Source organism: Lepisosteus platostomus, chromosome 3 (assembly GCF_059453375.1).
Source record: "Lepisosteus platostomus isolate fLepPlt1 chromosome 3, fLepPlt1.hap1, whole genome shotgun sequence".
Lineage (NCBI taxonomy): Eukaryota > Metazoa > Chordata > Actinopteri > Semionotiformes > Lepisosteidae > Lepisosteus > Lepisosteus platostomus.
In genome coordinates, this window is record NC_142613.1 from 69,464,146 (window position 1) to 69,488,860 (window position 24,715).

The following is a 24,715-nucleotide window of genomic DNA, read 5'->3' on the forward strand; positions in this document are numbered from 1 at the left end:
CATAAAACCGAGGTCCTGAACACAAGTCAGGATATTAAAAATCCCAGGGCTTTTTGCGAAAAGAGTAGGGGTGTTACCCTGGTGCCCTGGCCAAGTTTCCCATTAGCTTTTACCTGCCTCCTAATAATCCCCATCTCTGAACTGGCTTCATCTCTGTGTTCTCCTCCCCACTGAGAGCTGTTAACAATAGATCCTAGCATTCTGTTTCCTGTTCCAATGCTCTCCAGGTTAGAACCTGGAATCCTTAAAGAGGATTTACTGTACAATAATTTACTACCATTGGGACTCTAAAACCATATAAATATCCAGGCATTCATCAACAACAAAAAAACCCTGGTAGGAGTCCCAGCATCCCGGAGTGCATCCTGGAAACCTAGGTGGCAAGGTGATATCATATAGCTATATATCATATGCACAGACATTCAGTATCTGTGTGGATTGTAAGCAGAGGCTGGTTAAAGCAGGAAACAATTAGTTGAGTTAGGCATGATGAGAACCAGGAGACACTGTTACCCTTGGGGAAGTGGAGGGGTGCAGAGCAGTTTAATATTCTACAGGTGGCTGTAAGAGGTGAAGAATTGTTTTAGCAAATCTGAACGTCAGCCAGAACTGTCTGCAGACATAAAAATACCCAACACCCCATAGTGCCGTCTTCTCCCCAGGAGAAACTTGCCGATGTTGCTAGGCACCAGAAATGTAATTAGGTACAGTGTTGGGCTGAAACAACGGAAGAGATTCTTTCCACGGATCAGAGAGAGCGGAGAATTGGGAGGACCGGGCTTTGGAATTTAGGGAGGCCTGGGTGGGATTAATGAATCATTCGGTCATCCAGGAGAGGCCTTCCTGTCAGGGAGCTGACATCCAGCCGGAGAAATTCCCAGGAGAGCCATTTCTTGTTGCGTGTGATGTTGGAATACCTCTTCAGCTCAGTACGGCCAGACTGAAGGCGGTGAAGAGAACAGCATGGACCAGCTAGCGTTTCCTGTTAATCAACCGTATTAAAACAGAAGCACGTGTTTCATTGTTAAGGGCATCTAATTTAATCTTGTTGACCTATAGGAAAACAAACGCTCCAGCCATACACTAGTTAAATTCCATTTTTCCAAATTCAAGGATGAATTTACAAGGTGATGTCAGCTTTTTTTTCACTCTCCAAGTATTCGAGCACTTTGTCATGTTATTTCCACACAAGATAAACCACTTTGGTTTGAATACTTACAAATATTTGTAATGAGTACTTAAGAGGCTGCATAATAACAAAAATCACAGACTGCAGAGTTGGAAAAATCAAAATATAGTAATTTAATTAATATAAATATGTATCCGTTAATCTTGTGTAATAATCTGTGCCAGACCTATCTAACATTGTTCCTGTTTTTTAGCAAGTTGCATTGGTAACCTTTACATGACAGATGTCTCCAAGCTGGAAAATTTACTCAGGCATCATAACGTTTGAACTGTTAAATGAAATGTTTTACATTACCTAGACAGATCTTCAGCTCCTTAGGCTGAGAGTTCCCTTAATTGAGCAAGATATTATATACTGCAGGGTAGGGGTGTTAACCCTGGTGTTATGGTAAAATGTCCCATTGGCCTTTATCAAGCATGGCTTCCTAACAATCCCCATCTATGAACTGGCTTCATCACTCTGTATACTGGTGGACTAGGCCTGCTGTTGCATCATCCAGGAAGGACTGCACACTGGCGGTGGAGGAGGGGATCCCCATTACCTCTAAAGTGCTGTGAGTGGAGTGTCCAGAAAAACGTGCTATATAACTGTAAGGAAAAATTATTATATTGAATTTATTAATAACTTTTCTTTAGGAAAGAAGGATGTATGGTGATTTATGACCTGTACAGCTTAGTGTATAGGGACTCTCCATATCCACGGTTGCATATTCCTGATCCAAACATATTACAAGAACGATTGTACTGTCACATCTGAACATTGAACATCTGCCACACCCCCTGCTTTTCTGTAAGGAGGATAGTTAGTTCCATCTGGTTTCATACTGCATGTTTTGAGCTTTCCTCTGGGCACACCTGTGATCCAGTGAGTCTCCAGTGATTTATTGTACTTTGTTGGCTGAACGTGGGTTTTAAAAATAAAACAGCTGCCTTCACTGAAAAGCAGGAAGGGTGAGGTGATTCACAGGGCCTTGTGATAAAATCAGCTATATAAAATATAGCAAACATATTTATGATAACCTTTATTGCTCTGTAAAAGAGTATTGTAAATGACATTTAGAATTAAATTAGTCTAGGGTGGAAATCTCTATGGTTCTGAGTTTCTGGTGTCCTACAACAAATCCCAGCGCAGAAGAGAACTAAGCCCACTTTAAAATCAGAAGGTCACCAAGAACAATACCGATGAGGTATTTGTGTGTCACAAAGACTACCGACTACTAGCTCAGAGGTTCCACCACCAAACCAAACTCAAGGATAACTTAATGACTCCAAGTTTCAGAAATTGTGACAAGTTTTTTGGCTGTTGCATCAGCTAAAATCATGTGACTGAAGATTTCCTAGTGCTGCAGGCTGTTGTGAAGTTTTCTGATGAATATTAAGAGCTTAACAATGGTTACAAATGAGAGGAGACATTTAGCCCATGTAGCCTATTTAGACACTAATTAATTCAAGGATCATATCCAGTCATCTCTTGAAAGAAAGTGTAGTGGAGATAGTTTGAACACAGTGACGTCATCGCCCTCCCTGCGCGTAGCATGGACCTCAGCCGCCTGGGTTGATGGAGGTCTCCTTTAGCTCATGCAGCTGGTTCTCTGTCGCATTACGCCGGAGACTTGGGTTCATGCCCAGGTGTTGCAGGATGAACTGGTGGGGTGGAGTGACAAGGGCACTGGCGTAAGCCTGAGTGGGACTGTGTTGGTTATAAAAGCAGGGTGTGGGCTTCAACAACATAATGAGGTAGTCTGTTCATACTGTACTCTCACAAACCTCTGGGTGAAGTCTCCCATTCGTGGTTTTAAATGCTCTCACTGTTTCTTCCAATAACTTTTTTCTCTGACTTGACTTCATCACTGCCTTTGAGGATTTTAAATACAGGTCCCATTAGTTTGGCTTATTTACTGAGAGTATTCATTTTTATCCTCTCAGTACGAACAGATATGTGCACTTACTGGATCAATAAATCAGCATGCCTTGTGTGGTCATCTTTTTCATTTCAAGTTGTGAAACGAATGCCTCCTTCGAATGCTTCGACACCTGACAGTCACTGGGATGGGAACCCTTGACATCTTGTGGGAAGAAACTGCCTCACGAACTTCCAGGTTCAGAGACAATTTCTTCCCACAAGCTGTCAGATTACTGAACTCTACCCCAACCACTGGCTCACACTGGTGTTTTTTTTAAGTTGTATGTTATTTAACTTGTTGCTGCTGCTGTCCTGTTTATGTTTTGGTGTTTCCTTAACGTCTCTGTATTGGAGCATGCATGCAAATAAGCAATTAATTGCACTTGTGCATATGACTGTAAACTGAACTGAACTGAACTCTTCATGAAAGCTGTGAGGGTGACCAGTAATGACCAAGTGAATCCCTGTAAAATAGCAGTAGAGTTCAACTCCAATTAGATTTAGGACTGATCACTTCCAAAGTAAAAAAAAAAAGAAATCTTGATAAATTTAAAAATAATGGAATATTTTTTCTGAGCCAGGCATGCTAAAATATGATAGATTACCAGCGATTATTTTAGTCAGAATTTACAGCTTGTCACTGGTTTATTCCAGTGGATCTCAGAGCTGGTCCTGGAGTATTCCTGTGTCTGCTGGCTTTTGTTCCAGCTGGGCCCCTAATGAACAGTACTAATTAGTCGCTGTAATTGCACTCCTTGGTGGTTTAAGCTTTCTTGTGCATTGTCCTTGGTTTCAGTCATACCCCTTGTTAAAGCGTAATATTTAAAACGTCAGCACTTTATGTAGTCCCTCCTCAGCTTGCCAATTAAAAATGTGCTCACATTTCTGACTAAATAGCTTTTAATAGTTGATTAATTAATAATTGATTAGTGGGAATGGGGAATGACACTGTACTGGACAATCCCACAGTGAGTCAGTGTTTTTCCTTCTGCTTAAATAAATTGGTTATATTTCAGCTGGCGCACCTGAATGAGGGCGCTAATTGAAACTCACTCATGGGCATGAGCGGTTTCATACCATTTAGAAACGTCGCTCTGCTGTAAAAGCTGAAAGCACCCCAACAGGAAATGTAAATAAATTTGCCTGTTTGCTTTGACTTTAGTGAGAAAGAGAAGACAAAGGAGTCACCAAGGATCCGGACTTAGAATCACTGGTAAATTGGATTTAGAATGTGCAAGTGGTTAGCAATGATGCCGTACAGCCCTGGGTTCAAGTCTGGACCTGGGTTGCTGTCTGTGGGGAGTTTGCAGGTTCTCTTCTTGGTCATGTGGCTTTTCTCCAGATGCTCCAGTTTCCTCCCATAGCCCAAAGACATAGTGGCACGTTAATTGGCTTGTAGTTCTGGGGAAATGAGCCTGTGTGTGAATGTGTGAGTATGCGCATCTGTGGATCTGTATCTGTGTTTTGTGTGCCCTGTGATGGACTGGCGTCCCGACCTGGGGGTATCCTGCCTTGCACCCGTTGCTTGCTGGGATAGGCTCTGGCTCCCCCACGACCCTGAAACTGAAGCATTGAGAAAATGGATGGATCCGTCATAGAAACACATCTCACTACTGCTTGATCACCATCACCAGCCTATCAGTTTGAAAATGTCATAAGGTACATTCGTTCACAACTCGTGATAAAAATGTTCGTTAGCAAAGAGGACTTTCTTTGTACAATTTGGTCATTCTTGAAATGTAAAATTCTTTTCACTGTTAACTATTACTTGTCATCACAAGATCAATTTGCAGGGCAAGATGTCTATCTATTAAAAGAACACTATGGTCTTTCACAGCGAAGGGACAGGCAGTTGAATAATGATACATATGGGACACAGCAATGACAAATTCAGTTTCGTCTGAGGGAAATACAAAGTAACTGAGTCCATAATATATGCAAATGAATTAAACAAACACATCCAGTAAATTCTGGAACAAATACAGTCCAAGTTCTTTATTCCTCAAGTGTCACTAGACGTTGGGTGTTGACCCGGGGTGTTTCATGGCTTGAGATACTCCAGTATGAAGACCTGCATGATCTTCAACAGGTTCTCTATGGTGGGCTGGTCAAGGTTCTGTTCGTTGTCCTCGAACGTGTGCCACACAGAAGGGAAGGGTGTGGGGATCAGGTGAAGAATTCGGACCCCTGTACAAGAGAGAGCCAAGACCCACCATGAGCTGTCTTTTTAAAAATGCTGCCTGTTATGCTTGAGCAAGTCCTTCCTGGCGTTGCTGTGAAACAAGCATAATTCCATACAGTCCCAAAACAACAATGCAAAGTGAATCATAGTCTGTTAGTATTCATTTGTGACTTGGATGTTTCATTTGTCTTAGTGTTTGTCAGTTAGTGTTTGTGTTGTTCATTTGTCAGGCAAACACTGATACATTGACACAACACTGACACATCCTTCGGATGAGACGTAGAACCGAGGTCCTGACTCTCTGTGGTCATTAAAAATCCCAGGGCGTTTCTCGAAAAAAGAGTAGGGGTGTAGCCCCGGCGTCCTGGCCAAATTTCCCATTGGCCCTTACCAATCATGGCCTCCTAATAATCCCCATCTATGAACTGGCTTCATCATTCTGCTCTCCTCCCCACTGAGAGCTGGTGTGTGGTGTGTGTACTGGCGCACTATGGCTGCCGTCCCATCATCCAGGTGGGGCTGCACACTGGTGGTGGTGGAGGGGAGTCCCCATTACCTGTAAAGCGCTTTGAGTGGAGTGTCCAGAAAAGCACTATATAAGTGTAAACAATTATTATTATTATTATTATTATTATTATTATTATTATTATTATTATTATTACATTACGCAAGCAAGAGTTTACCTGCCAAGCCTTGAAGACTTTTTGAGCAGATATCACTTAAAAGAAGAGAAACTTCAGAATTTATATATATGTCTCTCATTTGTACTGTTACATGTTTATTAATCACATGTGAATGGTCTTCATGTGCTTATGGAAGTATATCTGCCAACATTTCATGAACACAGAGAGACAGAGATAGGTGTAATAAAGTGGGCTGGAGCAGCAGTACGACTGCAAATGAGCACACAGCATAAGGGACAGACAGTTACCTCTGTTCAAAAAGGGCTTGTGGTCGTCCTCCACCAGCCCCACAGGCAGATTGGGCCAGAAGTACTCCACTTCCATGGGGTGACTCTTGAGCAGCTTCATCCCGTGCAGCCTGCGCTCTGTCACACACACACAGAAACCCACCCGGACCGTCACTCGAGCCCACTGCCGAGCCAAAGCAGCCCGTCTTCATAATCGCGCAGAACGACCAGAACCGGCACTTCGGAGTGTGACCGTCGCGGTTCAGGCACCACCCCGCCAATTCGTCCCACAACACCTGGGCACGAACCCGGGTCTCCGGCGTAACGGAACAGGGAACCAGCCATATGAGCTAAAGGAGACCTCCCCCAGCCCAGGCGGCTGAGGTCCCCGCTACGCGCAGGGAGGGCGATGACGTCACCGTGTCCGACCTAGCTCCGCTACAAGAGCACAGAGCTTAAATGCCACTAGAATACGTTCAAGCAAACGCAGGTGTGTGTGTGAATCAAGAATGCAGCACAGGGGTCTTAATACAAACGAACATCTGCCTTGCAGCCTGTCCGGCCACACAGACACCTCTGACGCTCATGTGATCATGTAAGGTCATCCTTCAGGGATGAAGGGGGGACTCACCTATGTTCTGCAGCCTGCTGAGCCACCTGACGGTGTTCGGAAACTGGCTGCCGAACCGTGGATTGGGAGCCCCAATTAAATCCAGCAGCACAAAGAGATCCTGAAGGAACAGAATAAAAGTAAAAGCTGTGATTTATACAGCGAGGGATCTGTAGATATAGCTCTGGAGTGGGAGATTTCAAGACAGACATGATAATACTGTTTCTTTATTAGCCCTATACAATTTCTTGCATTAGGAATTCATCTTTTTGCATACCCCAGCTTTTCTCCATGGAGACACAGACACACAGACAGGGAGAGAAGCTGGGGGTCAGAGCACAGGGTCAGCTATTGTACAGCACCCCTGGAGCAGCTGGGGTTAAGGGCCTTGCTCAGGGGCCCAACGGAGTAGGATTCCTCTGCCGGCCGCAGGATTTGAACCGGCAACCTTCCAGTCACAGGTGCAGATCCTTAACCACAGAGCCACCGCTCCGCCCCTTTTTTTTTATAATACTGTATACTGACCAGAGACTCTCATGATCAGACAGTAACTAGGTGCCTCTGGCCAAATCCAATTGATACTACGTCTGTATCCTCTATATCTCCTCTGTATACCTCATCTATATCTTCTGTCAGCAGCACAGCAATGCAGCCTATCTTGGAGACAAGACAGCACACAGCACACTTCTGGAGCCAGAAGGAGCAATGCATCATGCTACGTTGAGTCTAGTCTCCTGGTTAGAAGTAATATTGGTCAAAACTAAAAGCACTCTATTGAGCGTCCTGCTCCAGAAGTCAGGCAGGCAGAGAAGACGAGGGGAAGCTGTTAACAAACGGATCAAGGAGAGGAAGGGCAGGTGAGCCTTCGGAGTGAATCGCGCGGCGGGGAAACGTCCTGTGCGCCTTACAATGCCGTCCAGCTGGTTGGTGCCGTCGGAGGCGGGAGGGTGAGGGGTGTTCTCCATTCTCTGGGCCAAGTGCTGAGACCCGTACAGAGAGTCCGTGGAGGTCCACTGGTACAGAGCCTCCTCCCCGTCGAAGAAGATCAGCTGCAGGGAGAGGTCCGGGATCTCCGTCTTTCAGGAGAAAAACATAATCGTTTATCATCGGAGGGGTGTTCGAAATGCTTCGATAGAATTTTACTTTTATACACTTCCCTGAGGGTTACAAGATGTATGCATACTGTAGCTCTCGTGGAAATATATTAACGAGCAAAGGCTTATTTCACGCTGAAAAGAAAAGAGGAGAGTCACAACGTTTCGGCTCTGGAGCCTTCTGCAGGCGCTACCCGAAATTCTCTCATGGATATATTTGTGACCTCATATTTCTAAAGTAACTCTTAGGTTATATAAACTACATATGACAGTTTGAAGAAATGTTTAGGCAGTTTTTGAAAAAAACAACAACAACTTTGTTTCATACAAATTAGGTGGAGAAGTGAGAAAATGGGCTGCACTGATTTCTATATACTGTAGCTTCTTTTAAGTTTGCGCTGAGGTACAGTACCTGTATTTTCCAGACATTCTGCTTACAGCCTGAAGCGCTATGTTATTGACTACAGAGTGCTGCCACCTACTGGCCTTAAATATCCAATACATTTTTACTGCTCGACACCAGCGTGTGGTTATTTTCTTCTAATGATGAACAGTCTGTCAGAAGACCCTAGGATAGCTTAAACGTTTTCATTTTAAAAAATACTGCACATGCAACTGCACTTATTACGAATAAAAAAAAGTTATCATTTACATCTACATGTCTCAGAGTACGGATTACCGACTGCCTTGGCTCCACATCAGAGCGGAATTCGAATTTTAGCTGAGGGTATATTGGGACGCACCATGAGAGCATTGGTTGTGGCAAAAGGTGTCATATAGTTGAATGAGGAGTTTTTCAGACAAGACTTATTAAGTTAAAGCCTTTCCCTAGTGAGTTCTGCAGTTCTGAAGTTCTGAGCCAAGTACAAATGTTTCTGGTTGAGATGAAACTCCCTCCTAAAGCCTAAGGCAGGCTGAGTCAATGAGCCACAAGGGTGTTTTTCTGTTTTTTTTTTTCCCCCCACAAACATATTTTCAGTAAAACATGCTGTGGTTTCAGAAGTATTTTTTTTCTTTTTCCAAAGCTAGCTAGTCTTTTTTGCCCTCCTCTCCGGAACACTGTGTAGCTCTGTCCTCTAAAGGAAGAGCAGAGTTGAAACCTGTTTGTTTCTGTGTAGCCAGACTTCGCAGACTTCAGGATCAAACGAACACGCTGGTGGTACTGGTCACACAGCCCCCAGTTCTGTCCAGACACTTCCAGAGTGGGTAAGAGTCTCAGAGGATCAGGAGGAAAAGCATTATAGACCTCACAGAAAATATCTACAGGCTGCGCTGGAGGTCAGACAGAGGCTGCACATGATTCCTTGCTGATCAGCCACGATCACAGACAATGTGACTGACTCATTCCCACGCTCAGTAAGAATTCAAGATACACAGAAGTTCGAGTAGGGACCTACATCAGCACGAAAGCTGTTCAGGAAAAACAGAGGTCAATTCCACACTGAAAAGCGTAAACACAGCATTTCGGCCACTGAACCTTCTTCGGGTGGGAGAGTTACCTCCACACTTGAAGATGGATCAACAGCCGAAACGTGTTTTTTCTTTTCTTTTACATTTCAGAAAGAAATTAACCTCCACATGATGTTGACTTTAATGTTCTACAGTGTGAATAGTTAGCTCCACAATCAAGAATACTACAGATGGTAGGTGGGGTCTACGGAGATGATTTCACGTCTATCGATTATGAGATATTACTGTTAGATAATTACAGTTTAATAAACAATATTATTTACACTAAAGACATTTTAAAGTTAGTTAATACAAGGCTATATAAATATAGTAACATTGCTGGAGATGGAGGCTGCCTGTATTTCAGTCTACAACTTCATATACAGTAAATATGAAGTAACCAGACGCAGGACACAAAAGAAATAAGATAAATGGCCTAACCTAAACCAATTCCAGCCTTTGAATTCACCCGTCAAGGTGTTTGATCAGATTGGCGACAGGAAAGCTCCGCAGACCAGTCACCCCTGTGTGCTGCCAGTCAGTTTTGATGCTGGTGTGAGCAGAACCCCTCACCCTGCCTCACTGTCCCAGGCACTGTGGGACTGGGCAGCTGGTCCTGACACAGCACCATCTGGAGACCGAGGCTGTGGGTTCTTCACCCCTCCTTTGCTGAAGGGGGGGCACAGCCGTCACTTGAACTGCCGATTCGCGTTGAGGGGTTATAACAAAAAATGTGAAATGCCAAAAATGTTTTAAAGGGACCGCGGGGTCATGCTTAATGATAGGCGCACTGAGACAACCTGGTCGCTTACATTGAGTGTGGGAGACAGGGTGACGCAGAAACCCTGCCTAATCATAAGTGCAAAGTGTTCTAGCCTCGTCTCTTTCTACATTGCAGGCCTGTACCACTCCACTTAAAGCGTTTCCCCCTTGCTGAGCCCTGTATCACCCGGTTGGGTTCAATCTTCGACTGTTTTGAAAAACTTTCCTTGTGCGTAAGAAGTTGACAGAGACCTGTAGGACCTGCAGGACAGCGCCCCCTGGAGGACCGGAGCTGGCCAGCCCCGCCGTCACGCCTCAGGGCCAAACGCGTCCGAAATCTGTCAGGCCTGTGAGGCCCGGGGACCTCACCTTCAGTGCCCCTAACTCCTCATCCAAGGCCTGCGCCAGCTCCAGGAGCATGGCGCAGGGCACGGCAGAGTCTGTGGCCCCGACGAACTCCCGGCCGTGCCACTGCGGGGGAAAGTACTTGGAGTCGTAGTGGCAGGCCAAGACCAGGCAGCGCCGGGCCGAGGGGTTGAGGGTGGCGATGATGTTGGAAAAGGTCAGGTGTCCGTACGGGGTGTAAGCCTGGAACCTGTCCTCCTCTGTGTCCCAGCCGGCCTGGAGCGACCCCAGCCTATTTAGAATGTGCTGGAAAACAGTGGCGAGAGGCAGGTCACAGCACGTGGAGGGGAGGGAGACGAGAGTCATGGTACCGGGCAGATATGAGAAACAATACAGGATAAGAAAATACAGTATAAGAAACCATGCCACATAAACAAACAAAACTTTGGTTTACAGCTGCAGCGAGAGGTGTATTAAGTAGATCGTTTCAGTAAAACAAATCGAATGCAGGACCAGCTACAGACACCCACCTTTTTTATAAGTGCCTTGACCAAACAGGAATGATGAGAAGTTTTTTTTTGCATACTGCTCACTTATTTTGGCAGGGCCGTCCTACCACAGCGTTACTGCTGCTACTACTAGGCCGCTAAGCATTATGGACCAAAAAGACGTAGGTGGGCTCAGTCAGACAAGAAGAACACCGATTGTTCTCTTGCCACTAGGGAATTCTAGGATTACTCCTCCAACACAGGCGCTGAGCTGCAGGAAACAGTCAAACTTAAAATATGTGAGAAGGCCACGTGGTTACCATGAATCCATCCCTTTTCTAACCACTTCTCCCAATTCATGGTCACGGGGGGGAGCCAGAGCCTGTCCTGGCTCAAGGCAGTGTACACCCTGGACAGGACGCCAGTCCACCACAGGGCACACACAGACACAAACACACACACAACAGGGCCAGTTTACACAGAAGCCAATTAACCTACCAGTGCGTCTTTGGACTGTGGAAGGAAAGCGGAGCACCTGGAGGAAAGCCACACAACCACAGGGAGAACGCAAAAACTCCAGACAGAGAGCTCTCCAGGTCTGGGATTAATCCCAGGGCCCCAGCGCTATGGAGCAGCAACAACAGCCACTGCAGCACCAAGCCGCCTGTTTACCATGAATCATTTGGAAGATGAAATCAATATTAATATAACAATCTGAATAATGTTTGTACTACTGTTAGCCCTTTACTTTTCACTCTGCCACAAGGCGGGCTGAGGAATTCCGTTCTGACCCCGTCTCGGGTGTTCCGTAGAAAACCCGGTCTCCCGGACTGCTCAGGGCCCTGCGCGGGACTGACCTGGCGCACAGTCTCGCTGCCTGCGGACCCTGGATACCGCTGGATGAGCATAGGCCGCAGGTCTCCCTCCCACATGCGCGTGACGTCCAGCTGGGACAGCACGCGCGTGATCTCCGCAGGGCTCAGGACCCTCGGCTTGTGGTAAAGCTGGAGAACCAAGGAAGAGGAAAAATTAGTCCGTGGGACACTCAAAACTTTCAAGAGGGAAAACTCCGTTCTAGTGATCGGGCTGAAGGACATCCCGATTCCACACAGGCTGGATTTCCACACGTTCCGGCTCCGGGAGACTGTATTTACCGACAACCTGTTCTTTTCCCACTTGACTAGGATTTAGTCATCAGCTGTAATTTAAAATGGAAACTACAACGAGCATCTGGAACTAATAAAAAGGGGGGGAAACATGTAAATACGTTACAGTTTGTTGAATGGCAGTTTTGGAAAATGTAGCATTGTACATTGAGTATTTTAAAGATATTTAGTCCATGACAGTTTAAATAAGGAATTACAATGTAAACCTAAATCCTAAATTTGTCTTAGTTCCATAGGCTCCTCAGTTAAAATGTAACTTACCTTCTTCAAAGTACTAAAGACTTTCAGCCTTTCCTGTTTCTTTGCAATAAATCCTGCTGTGGTTAAGTAAGTAGTATGTCCTACTGTGATGGGATAAAGACCTTCCTTCACTGTAAGGAACTTACACGGCAATTATGATTGTTGCAATTACCACCATCCCCAAGCTCAGACATCAGTTACAATGAAATGTGAACCGCATTCTTAAATGCAAGACATTTAGTGTGCACCTACAGTGTAATTAACTTACATCTTAATGTTTTAAACAGATGCGATGCTGACTGAGTCTCCTTCCCAGCTCTGAAAATGTGTCAGCCTTAGTTTGGTCCTGGATTCAGTCCTAGTTTCCAGGTCAGGAATCCCGATGCGTTCTCTGATTCAAACCTTGTATTTGAGGCTGTTTTCTGTTAACATTTTTCCATCTTCACAACAGTACTCATATCCTTTCACATCTTTCCCAGTATGATACAAAAGAGGAAATGCTTTTGTCTTCCCGGGGTCTGATTATCTGTAATGCATTGCTTGCGACTCTTTCCATTCATGAAACATAATTCAAATTTCTGCTGTTCATATTTAAGAGCTTGAGCGCTTTGGCTCCTGACTGTATTTGTGAACTGCTAACTCCCTGAATACCTACAGTACATGTCGTTTCCACTCTTGGCCTTAATTCAACCCCCCAAACGGGGCTCTGATAAATGGGAGACTGTACTTTCTGTTCTGTTACTCCAAGGCAGAGAAATGATCTCCCAGCTCACGTCAGTAGGCACTTTCCAATCGCACTTTTATACTCTAGTGCAGTGGTGTTAAATTCATTTGCTGTGGTGGGCCAAATTTAATTTAAATGTACTTTGACCATTCATAATATAAATGATAATAAATACTAGGCACCACCTTTATATAGTATTATCAATGGCATTTCTGTGTAGAGTTTGTTGTATGCTCTCGTTTTGGAAGTGAGCTTGCAAATTTTTCCGAGCTTTTTGCGAATAATTGTGCTGTTTATTTTAAAACAGCTGTTTGTGTGACATGCTGATCTCTTTTCTCAAGTAAATACAGGAATTCTATGGGAACCCATGTGATCCACTCAGCTCGCCTGCCATTGCCCAGAATTCCGAGGTGGTTTTCTTCATTACTTTTCAAGGAGGGGCAGAAAAACACTCGACAAGGTTTCTCAACTCCTGTTCTGACGACAACATTCATGCTGGTTTCACAGGTCTCCGAAGTGCCCTGAAGAAGTGGGAAAATCCGTCAAACTGCACAGGTTACACCTATAATTAGCTAAATTACAAGATATGCAGGAATGAAAACCTACATCAGTGTGGTTGGGGTTTGGGAATACAGATGAAAATGAAAAATGCACACAAAAAATTGAAGGAAGAGTTAATTAATGCTTTGGCTGGATAATCATTGGGTAGGTAAGTTAGGGAAGAGGGTATAGAGAACTTTGTTGACTCCCTCTAAACTGTGCTTGCCATATCTATCCGTGACTTTCACAGGTATCTCTCAACATCAACACAGTGCCTCTGGAAACAGGTTAAAATTATTTCGGAAAAATAAAGCTTTTGAAACACCATAAAGGAAATATATGGAAGAGACACTATAGAAATATAATGTACTGCAAATTTGCACTGTAGAAAATTGCAATAAAATGAAGAGATGCAAAATGCAATTTAATGGATAATCCTTTATCCATAAACTGATGTAGTTCCATGACTGTTAACTTGTTCCCTGAAAGACCATTAAAGGTCTTTGTCTTGTGTACAGGGACCATGGTAATACTTGAAACAAGTCCAAATATACAAAGAGAACAAAACTTCAACTATGTCCCACAATCTTATTTGATTTTTTTTTTTGCCTTATGTACAACGCACACAGATTTGTAAACAAATATGACTCACATCTGAATTTTAACTTTAAATTATTGATCCACTTGCACTTCTAAGTAAAGTACACCAGTCAGATTCTGAGACAAAGAATGTCAAAACTGTGATTGAAACTAATCCGTGATTAGTACTAATTCTTTTAAGTACTGTGTCTATCTTTCTAATTAAACATGATTTGACTAAGCAGACCCAATTTGGAATAGCAAATTGTGTGTTTTTTGCTCATACAGTTGTTGGCCTGTGAACCCTGTGTCCACACATGGGAGTGAATGAGGAAGAGGAAGACTCCTAAGACCTCACTCGTCTGCTAACATGCCACAGGCAGCACATTCCTGACTGGAGTACAGCATATCCGTCACCGAGAGCACCGCAAGACCCGGCCCACTAACTCCAAGTGATCCTTGGAGCTGATCAGCCAGGTTTGTGCTGCTGCATGGGACACTCCAGTCCCAGTCGGCCAGTGACAGGACCCGGACTCAAACCCCCGGTCACAGGCAGCAGCCTGTGCTCTCCTTAACCAGCTGAGCCACCCTGAGGAGACCCCGGATGATTTCGGAAGGAGACACTATCTTTAAATCCCTTTTGGAAGAACAAACATGCAAGAAAACAAAGAAGAACTTGGAGACCAAATTGAATTAGCTCTAAAATGTCATGGCTTTCGATTCAGTGACCTTAAGTGTCTCTGCCTTTATAATGTGGTAACTCGTTAATGATAAAACAAATGTATCCACCTGTCTTCTAACTGCTTCTTCCAATTCAGGGTCGTAGGAGACCTGGAGTCTATTCCAGCAAGCAGCGGGTGCAAGGCAGGTTACAAAGCACTTCACACAACAAAAAAACACAATATCACTGAAATAATGGTGCTTGCATGACACTGAAAATGAATCTAGAGCAAAACAAAGCGAACTCTCTTCCAATATGTATATGCTGATACCACGTACTGTATGCTCATCTAAGCTACTGTATTTTTACAATCCAATATCCTCTCCCACACAGAGCTGCAGCTTGACTCTGTGCTCCTGTTTGTTTTGCACTTGGTAGACATCAACACACATCAGAATGTTGGCTTTCATGCGCAGCAAATCACTAAACCACAAGCTAAATTGCTCAACTAATTTGCAGTTTCTTAAAGCTGGAAATATTCAAATCTAGAGTTGGTGCTTTGAGAGAACAGCAGTGTCGGTGTCCAACTCGTTCATTCTTGTTCTTGAGAAGTGACTCAGTGCAGAATAAAACATTTTTGAGGTTTTCTAAAAGTGCTCTTTTACAGTGTGAAGTTTTGCAACATGTTCTAGTGTTCTGGGCACACTACTGTTGTAGGGTTATGCTGATCTGAAAATGATTACAATCCTCCCATTAAGAAAGGTTTTTCTGATGTATTCAGATAACAGTGTGCTAGCATCATCACAGATTTAGAGGGTGCAAACCAGCAAAGATAAAACTGAGCGATATTTCCTTCAGCATATGGGCTGATATGATCATAAATGTCACATCACATAACATGCAGTAAAATTACAAGCTAAAACTTACAAGCACTTTGGTACAGATATATGATAAATAGAATCCTACTGTCAAACAACTTACACAATATTGGAGATGTTTTTATATAGCATGAATTGTTCAACCTCAGGCATAGCTCTATCAGAAACTGTTTCATTTAATTTCATAAAGTAACTTGTGAAAATACACTCAGGACATTTAAAGGTAGAAGTAACAAATATGGATCTCACTACATCTTAAATGTTCCCCATCTGACAGTATTAATCTAAATAATGTAGATGTAGCCTTTTTTCTGATGAAAAAGTATCTTAATTATGTTATGACAATTCTCAAAAAGTAGTCTTTTAGTAATCTTTTCAAAGTAAACGAGATTACGAGGGATGGAAATACTTGTGAAATCCAAAGAGCAGGGGAGTTAAGCAGGAAACACTTGAGAGAGCAACAACCTTTCTTTTTTTTTCTCTACAGAAGGGCCTGTAACCCTTTTATGTCTGATGAATGAGCTCCACAAAACTCTCTTGTAATCCTCTCCTACATTTAGAAATAGTCTGTTGTAGAACACTGTAATCTATCTCATTCTGTTTCACCAGCCTGAAAGGCCCAATAATTAAGCTTATCTCCTGGTCTCTGACTCCATGTTTACTCTGTTTTGTAGTCTAACGAGCTCTGCTGAGTCATGCAATGTTTATCTTTGGTTATTGTTTCAAACTAGCAAGTCACCTCATGTTGGTAGTCACTTTGTCTAGGAACAAGACACTAGAACCCGATCCATCATGTCAATTGCGCAGTGTGTATCCCAGGTTTAGAAGTTGCAGAAAGTTGCAGAAATGGATTTAGATGCTGTTATTTCATTGCACACTATGGCTCCTGTGTTATGTATGATCAGTGGACAACACACATGTCAGAACTTTTTTGTGGACCGTGACTCAAATATGTCCAATGACAAAAATAAAATCAGTCCGATTGGAGACAGGGATCAGCTCAATTCAATCTCACCAACCACCCGGACCACGTTTGTGAAAAATATTCAGTCCATTAAAAATGTTGTAACCTAGCTGAAGAAGACCATACGACCTAACTTGTAAAATTAATATTTGTGTAGAAATTTTATGCAGCCATCTAGTGTTTATTGCTTTATGTTTTGCCAGTAGAACGAGAAAAATAAGAACAGTAATTTTACCACTTGTGGTTCTGTTTCTGTTCATCTCTACCTGATGTCTAGTAGCTCCTTAGTTAGGGCTTTCAAGTCTGTTTTGTAAAAACACAGAAAATGGGACACAGCATTTAGACATAACGTGGTAGTACCCCACACCAGCACAGAGGTCTGTTCCTGTAAGCAGAGCCACTGTAGTATTTTTCCTGCCATGATTCTGTCTTGGCTGGAGTCACGATCTTGCTCACTGACTGCCAACACAGCACAGACATGATCCAGCACTCACACAGCCTCACTCTGTCTGAAGCACGGGCTCTGCTCAGCTGACTGCTGGGTGAGAATTCGATTTTAGATTTTTTTTTTACCGCAGTTGCCCACCAACTACTATACTTCTGTATACAGTTCATTTTTATTTTTATTGCCTCATATTCTGTATCATATCTGCTTCATACAGTAATATGGTCATGTTTCGACTTCCAAAACCCTTGGATCCCAATGTTCATAAGGTGTTATACACTGTATGAGCATGCATAGGGGTGGAGCGGTGGCTCTGTGGCTCAGGATCTGCGCCTGTGGCTAGAAGGTTGCCGATTCGTATCCCACGGCCGGCAGAGGAATCCTACTCCGCTGAGACCCTGAGCAAGCCCCTTAACCCCAGTTGCTCCAGGTGCGCCGTATGAATGGCTGACCCTGTGCTTTGTCCCCAAGCTTCTCTCTGTGTGTCTCATGGAGAGCAAGCTGGTGTATGCAAAAGACAAATTCCTAATGCAAGAAATTGTATATGGCTAAGTAAGTGATCTTATTTGCATGAAAAACATTAGCCCATAAACAGGTACTTGACTCCAGCCAAGACAGAATCAGCCCATAAACAGGTACTTGGGCCCACCTGTAAGCAGAGAGGGTGCCAGCACGTCACGGGAGAACTTACAAACTCCAAACAGAAGGCTCCCCAGGCTGAGACCAAACCAATTCCTGTGCCTACACCACACCAGCAAAAACAGAAGTCATGTCATTTGCCAAACCGCTTTGTACCATACGGTGTCGTGGGAAGCCAGAGCCTACCAGGCAAGCAACAAACGCAAGGCAGGGTACACCATGGATGGGACGCCTGTCCATCGCAGGACAAGTGCCAATCATTCATGGGGACAATTTGGAGGAAACGAGATAACTCCCTACTTCTCGAGAAATCATTGGAGATTTTTAATGACCACTGAGAGTCAGGACCTTGTTTTAACGGCTCTTCCGAAAGATGGCGCCCACTCCAGTATAGTGTCCCTGCCACTATACTGGGGCATTAGGACCCACACAGACCACAGGGTGGGCACCCCCTGCTGCTCCCACTAACACCACTTCCAGGAGCAGCCATAGCTTCCCAGGAGGTCTCCCATCCAGGTACTGACCAGGCTCACACCTGTAGTATAAAATCTACATTAGTTCTAAATTAATTTGCTTCCTTTAAAAGGCAGTTGAAAAGACAGTCCTTTCTTCAAAACCAATAGTAAAATTGAGCCAGAGGACCCAGAATTCAATGGCATTTTCCCCTAGTTTTAGGGAAAACGCAATTAAAATCTCTTTCATCTGGTTCGTGATTCACTGCAACTAAAACAGCAAACAGGAGGCTGGTCCTCACCCAAAGTATCATGGGAGCCTGATGACAGCTGCTCAACTCTGGTGTGGAAGCCTGTACCAGTACCACTTAGTATGTTAGGATGATTTTAGGTGAAAACACGTTTTCTGCCTGAAAGTGAGAAAAGGGGTATCCTTATTATAGATATCTTAGTGCAATGGGAAAGGCATTAGCCTCATCTGGGTTCATCAGTTAAGGTGAAAGAAAACTGGATAAGGTCAGTAAATTTGACCACCCTTTCTCACATCTGCCCATGGGTAAAAATGAGTAGACGTACAAATATACTATATTACCAGAATCAGTTCTTTTTTCTTTTAACAGTTTTGTGGTCATAGGTGATTCGTTGTTCCGGTAGGTACCCCTGGATGGTGCAATGTGAACGGTAATTTGATAGATGAACTGCATTTATCAATAAGAAGACAGATGAGCGCAGTACAGTTCAGCTTAATTCAGACTTAATCCCTGGAAACATCATATGTTCAGAAATTCTGATTTGAATTTTTACTTCTATTTCTGAAAACTTCTGATTTTTCTTTCCCTAGGAGTGGTCAAAAATAATTCAACCATAAATACAAAGTGTTTGTCTCATTTGTGATGGACTGCATCACCTCCGGCGTAAAGCATCAGCATGACAGAAGTTATTCCTTCATGACAACAATTGAGGATTGCAATCTTAAACATTCCCCCCGAGAAATCCCATGCAATAACTCAAAATAAAGAGAAAACGCTATCAGGTTCATGCTGAATGAAGGCAGCTATAAACAGGTTTATAATCTAGACAGCCTACTAGATTAAGACCTTAGACAAGTCATGAAACAATTACATCAAGAATAATAATAACAACATCTTGTTGTAAGTATTTAATACATTGTATTGTGTGACAAATTTTAAAACATGAGAGTGAAGAGAACACGTCATTTCAATGTCGCAAAGGAACAAGTAAAGGTTTATTCCAGGCTGAAAAGAGAAGAAAAGAAACAATGTTTCAGCTGAGGAGCCTTCTAACACACTTGAAGAAGGCTCCACAGCTGAAACATTGTGTTTCTTTTCTTCTCTTTTCAGCAGGGAATGAACCTTTACCTGTTCCTTTGCAGCCCCCGCATGCTGACGCAGCTCCCTACTTGAATTTTAAGGTCTGCCAGTTGATTGTACTATGGTCATGTTTTTGTTCTCATTCTGAGTTAGGTGCCATTGCAAAGACAGGCAATGTCCCTTGCTGTGATTCTGGCTGATTAATTGGTTTCAGGATTGATTCCTAGGCCAGATGTTGTTTTCATCATCTTTTCCTTCTCCTCCCACCCCCGTCACTTATTTCATGGGCTCTGACATCTTATAGTTTCTTATATGTCAGTGCAAAAGCTCTTATGAAAGAGAACATGGCAGAAAACAGCAGAAGAGGCTGGTTGTCACACCTTTAGCCCAAAGCCCAGACCAGTAAGAGACCGGAATCGGATGAGGTCGAAGCAGTTGTTAAGGTCCCGATGGTTTGAATGCAGTACATGAAAGACTAAAGGCTCAAAGTTCAGGAGCTATAAATACAGAGATCTGTAATTGGTAGATCAATGCTGAAGGCAGTATGCTGCCATAGCAACGGGACACAGTGAAGAGAGCATCAGAAACAGCTGCTTGAAGGTGGCAGGATCTATGTTATATTGGAGGGTGGGAAAAAAAGAAACCAGATACAGTAAGAACGCATCACAAAGCGAATATGTTTTTTTTTTCTAAGTGCCACGGGCTCAGACAGACCCTTTCAAGATTAAGAAATGTTGAGTTTGATGAAATATTGGCGCAAGGCACTTTGAAGCATTTGAGAATGAGGAAGAGCTATAAATCTTCATGATCAAAGGATCTCCTCCAACCCGTTGGGATGATTTTCGAAGGGATGTGCTCCAGAAGGGAACCTGGAATGACGACCTGCACAGAGTGTACTACTGCCTGGAATCTAACAATGTTGTTGTGAGCACACAATATACAATTCATATGAATTGTTCAAACAGTCATCTCCCATTTTATTTCCGGTTTTTCTCATTTGGAAGGTGGATAGGGATCTGCTGAGGTAGCACAGAATTCCACTCAGTTCAGGCCAGCGCCAGATCTCGCCATGATACTGCTGCTCACTCAGAGAAGCGCTCTGAACAGCCCACGTGTCTTGTGACCTATAAGCACATTCTACGATTATAGCACACAGATTTAGGAAAACATTTTGATTTGCAATTTCACCAATCACTTCATACATTACATGCCAGATTATATTTAACATACACCACTTCATATTTTGGAAGTTTACACAGCCAGGAGATTTTAGATCTCGATACAACGCATAAATTGTAAACTGCAGCCACCGACATATTATCCAAGTCGTGCTACCTAAAGTCACAACCACATATTAGGGAACTGGTATTAGGGAATTAATGGTGTAGCTTTCGACAACTTTTTATAAGACTGAACACTGCGGTGTTTTTTAATTAAAACGAACACTTGCAGTAAACAGACTATATTTTCCTGTTGTGCCTTGAAATAGCACAGACAATACCAAACTCTAATTACAGATGGCGAGTGGTTTAAGAACCGCTTTCTCACTATTGAAATACTGTTTTGAAAAGAAACCTCGAAAAATGGCATTCACATGAGAATAATGTGCGAGATATAATATATGTCCTGTTTTTTTAAAGTAGAAGCACAAACATCAACGATGTTATCCACCCTGTATCGCAGACCAATACTAAACAGTTAAACACTGTTTACTCTGCGATTCCGTTTGGTTTCGCAACTGCATTCAAGACTAGCTTGCGTTCAAGGTTGTGAAAGGTAAATTAAACCATGTATTGGAGGCAAAAAACATTAATTGAACTGTTTTTGTCGTAGTGTGATCGAATAACCTAACCCATTTATAGCAGCACTGGGTGCAATATTTGTAAACAAGTGCACTATTTTTCTACAGTGTAACTGCCTACGAAGGGACCCGATCCATGCCATTCAAGATACACGAAGTCTATCAAGCACGAAGATACCAGAGGACACAGCGGAAAAGTTCGGCAATGTTCATTTAAAACCAAGAACATGAGACACTTCTTTCTGCACAGGGTTGTGGGAGTACGGAACAAGTTATTAAAGTTATGTTACTGAAGATCATACCCTGGCTTTTTTCATTAAATACCTGGATGATATCATCTGATCAATTAGCTACTAAATATCACGCGATGACTAGAATGGCCGAAAGACCTCTTTAACTGTGTTCTTTACCTTTTATATACTGCACACTTTAAAGAGTTTTTATCTTAACAGTAATGTTTTGTATTGTGCTAAAGTATAACAACACCTGTGAGGCGATCTGAATAAAGGATCATCATATAACAACTCAATAATAATAATAATAATAATAATAATAATAATAATAATAATAATAATCGTTCGAAAAAGACTAGACTCGATTTTCTTTTCCCTGATCAAAACCCAGGTGTCGGACTGCCTCGATAACCTTCTGAAGATTGCTACAACCAGCACTATTATTAAAAAAATGTTATTACAAAGTATTTATCGCTTTACGATTTGACTTAAATAAATATTTGGTCAGTGGTACCCATGACTGTAAAAGCGTTAGAGCGGAAAGAGTTAAAAACTCCCACGACTGAAATTTAAATATGGATTCTTAAGGAATCTTGCACATACAAGTCAAAACCACCAGCTGTGTAGAAAGAATACAGCCAAACGATTTTTTTTTATCAGTCACTTTTATAAAATGACCAAGAATGTCCCCCACAATCGATGAAATTTAAAAACTGAAGGACAGACAAACACTCGCGGTTGACAAGGAAGACTTACATGTTTATCGATCTTTTAACTTCAACATACACTCACTCAGATGGGTTTACCTGATTATCGTTACAAGAACATTTAGCTGCCAAATCCAACAATGAATTAAAATGAACTAAATTGCATCTGGTCATATCGCATATTTATGCAGTTACTAGAAATGCATTCGAAGAAATCATCACATTTGAACACACTGGCATAAAGCGACTTGTTAAAATGTGAGGTGAACTGCACCTTTTCCTGGGTCCATGCTTCTTTGACAGCCTGCCCGCTGGCTTCACTGAAGAACGTCGCGTAAAATCCCCAAACCAGGAGGAAATACATGTCTGAGGTCTCGCACCGTCCAGACGTCTCCGTGCACTGAGCAGTACTCTCGGCTCGTACCGTGCAGTCCCGATCCCTCTCATCCGTCTGTCTGCACTCCGTGATCATGTGAGCAGCACAAGGGAGGACCCTGGGCACCCCTCCGCGCGTCACGGTTCACCCTGACCCTGGAGACACCGCGCTGTAGCACCTGGGGGGAGACGCGTCCGTCCCTGGAGTGAGAGAGTCTTCGTCCTTTTAGAAAACCGTGGCATGGTCTTTTGTGATATCTCAACGTCCCCCTTCTCTTGCAATGCACAGTCTTCAAAAACTCACCATGTTATACTACGCAAATATGCTGATTATGTTCTAATCATTGCTGTCAAAAACAAATCATTACTGTCAAAACACCCATTTAAATTCACTATCTTTTTCCGTTTAAGTCCACCACTTTGCTATACAGTTTCTGTACGGTAAACAAATACCTTTTTCTATCTTCAGTTTGTGGTGTTCGGTGATGCACACTTGCCGAGCTTAGCTGGTGGTTTTGGGAATACGCCAGGTGGCCACATGGCCACTTTAGGAGCCAGCATAGGAAGATTAGAAGCCCACCTTGGCTGCAGAGTCAGATACTGTATATTGATCCTCTATCTCTTGGTAACAGCCTCATCACCAGCAACAGTTTGTTTATCTTTATTCCAATTCACATAAATGGAATAAGGTATCAAAAGATTACAATACATTAAATAGGATGTAAGCAACAAAGTACAGTGTATTTTTAGTAGTTTATTTCTCTTCCATTAAATTAATAACAAGAGACTTTCCCACATACTGCACCTGGCCATTCATATTAGGGGGTTTTTGCACTGGGAGTGCAACTATTGTGCAGCAAGGAAGCACATTACAGTGCCTCTTCATCACAGACCACTCTCCTGTCTGGAGCTCAGATTCCTGGTGCACAGATGGCGGTCTTCTCAGCGATGATCACTGCTCGCCTGCCCTTGGGACAGCAGTGTACCTGAAGCTGAATGCTGCTTACAGTACCAGTCCAGCTACAACCTCCCCTGTAAGGGTTAACAGAACCACCAGGCTACATCTGGAGGCAGACAGCCTGTCTGACACAAACAAAGCCTGCCTGTCTGAAGCACACTCATCTTGCCAAAGATAAGGTCAGGAAACAAAAAGCCAAATTCCATGACCTGAAAACGACCGTACAGGTTAGAGTAGTGCTTTTTGAGCAAGATGAAGCAATAACCAGCAAGACAGAGACCGTGCCGACCTGCAGCCAGTAGGTAAAAACCAGTGCACTGCATGTGTGAACTCTAAGTGTACATATGAGTGTGAAAGGGCTTTTAACCATTCTGTGTCATACTTCGTGTAACTTTCCTAAACCTTTACAATGCTGCAGTGTAGTCCAGTGTATAGTGTTTGGCCAGATGTAGGAGATATAATTACAGTTCTTCCACAGTCAGACACAATAACAGCCACTTCCGGTAAACTTAAGTTGAAAGACTGAGAGAGAGCTTGCCTCGAACTAAAAGTTTACATAAACTTAAACCACAGTTGTGAGAGTTTCATTTTCAAAACCATACTTCCTGTATATCACAACATCAACAAAATTCTTAAACATTCCATTAAAAATGCAATCAAATGTAATATGGCCAGTAGCCATATCACTCTGCAACTCACAACTGGCAACCTGCTGAAGCTCAGCAGGTGTGAGCCTGGTCAGTACCTGAATGGGAGACCTCCTGGGAAAAACTAAGGTTGCCGCTGGAAAAGGTGTTAGTGGGGCCAGCAGGGGGTGCTCACCCTGCAGTCCATGTGGGTCCTAATGCCCCAGTTTAGTGAGGGGGACCCTATACTGTAAACAGGCACCGTCCTTTAGATAAGATGTAAAACTGAGGTCCTGACTCTCTGTGGTCATTAAAAATCCCAGGGGGCTTCTTGAAAGGGGTAGGTGTGTTACCCCGGTGTCCTGGCCAAATTTCCCCTTGGCCTTTACCAGTCATGGCCTCCTAATAATCCCCATCTATGAATCGGCTTCATTACGCTGCTCTCCTCCCCACTGAGAGCTGGTG

General features: G+C 43.2%; 1 protein-coding gene across 1 annotated transcript; it reads right to left on the minus strand.

Moving 5' to 3' along the window:
* Positions 1-5,055: 5,055 nt before the first annotated feature.
* Positions 5,056-22,778, minus strand: qpct (glutaminyl-peptide cyclotransferase). The gene is made up of 7 exons (XM_088626621.1): positions 22,566-22,778; positions 11,789-11,935; positions 10,468-10,749; positions 7,702-7,869; positions 6,815-6,914; positions 6,205-6,321; positions 5,056-5,278 (listed from the first exon to the last, which is right to left on the minus strand). Exons 1-7 carry the CDS (start codon positions 22,761-22,763, stop codon positions 5,133-5,135), a joined length of 1,158 nt encoding a protein of 385 aa, XP_088482747.1. The 5' UTR covers positions 22,764-22,778; the 3' UTR covers positions 5,056-5,132.
* Positions 22,779-24,715: the final 1,937 nt, after the last annotated feature.

Excerpts from the sequence above, each read along its gene's own strand:
- qpct (XM_088626621.1), bottom strand. The coding sequence starts at position 22,763 with ATGATCACGGAGTGCAGACAGACGGATGAGAGGGATCGGGACTGCACG. Across the intron at positions 7,870-10,467 it reads AGGAGTTAGGGGCACTGAAG|ACGGAGATCCCGGACCTCTC; the intron begins GTGAGGTCCCCG and ends TTCTCCTGAAAG. Across the intron at positions 6,915-7,701 it reads CCAACCAGCTGGACGGCATT|GATCTCTTTGTGCTGCTGGA; the intron begins GTAAGGCGCACA and ends CTGTTCCTTCAG.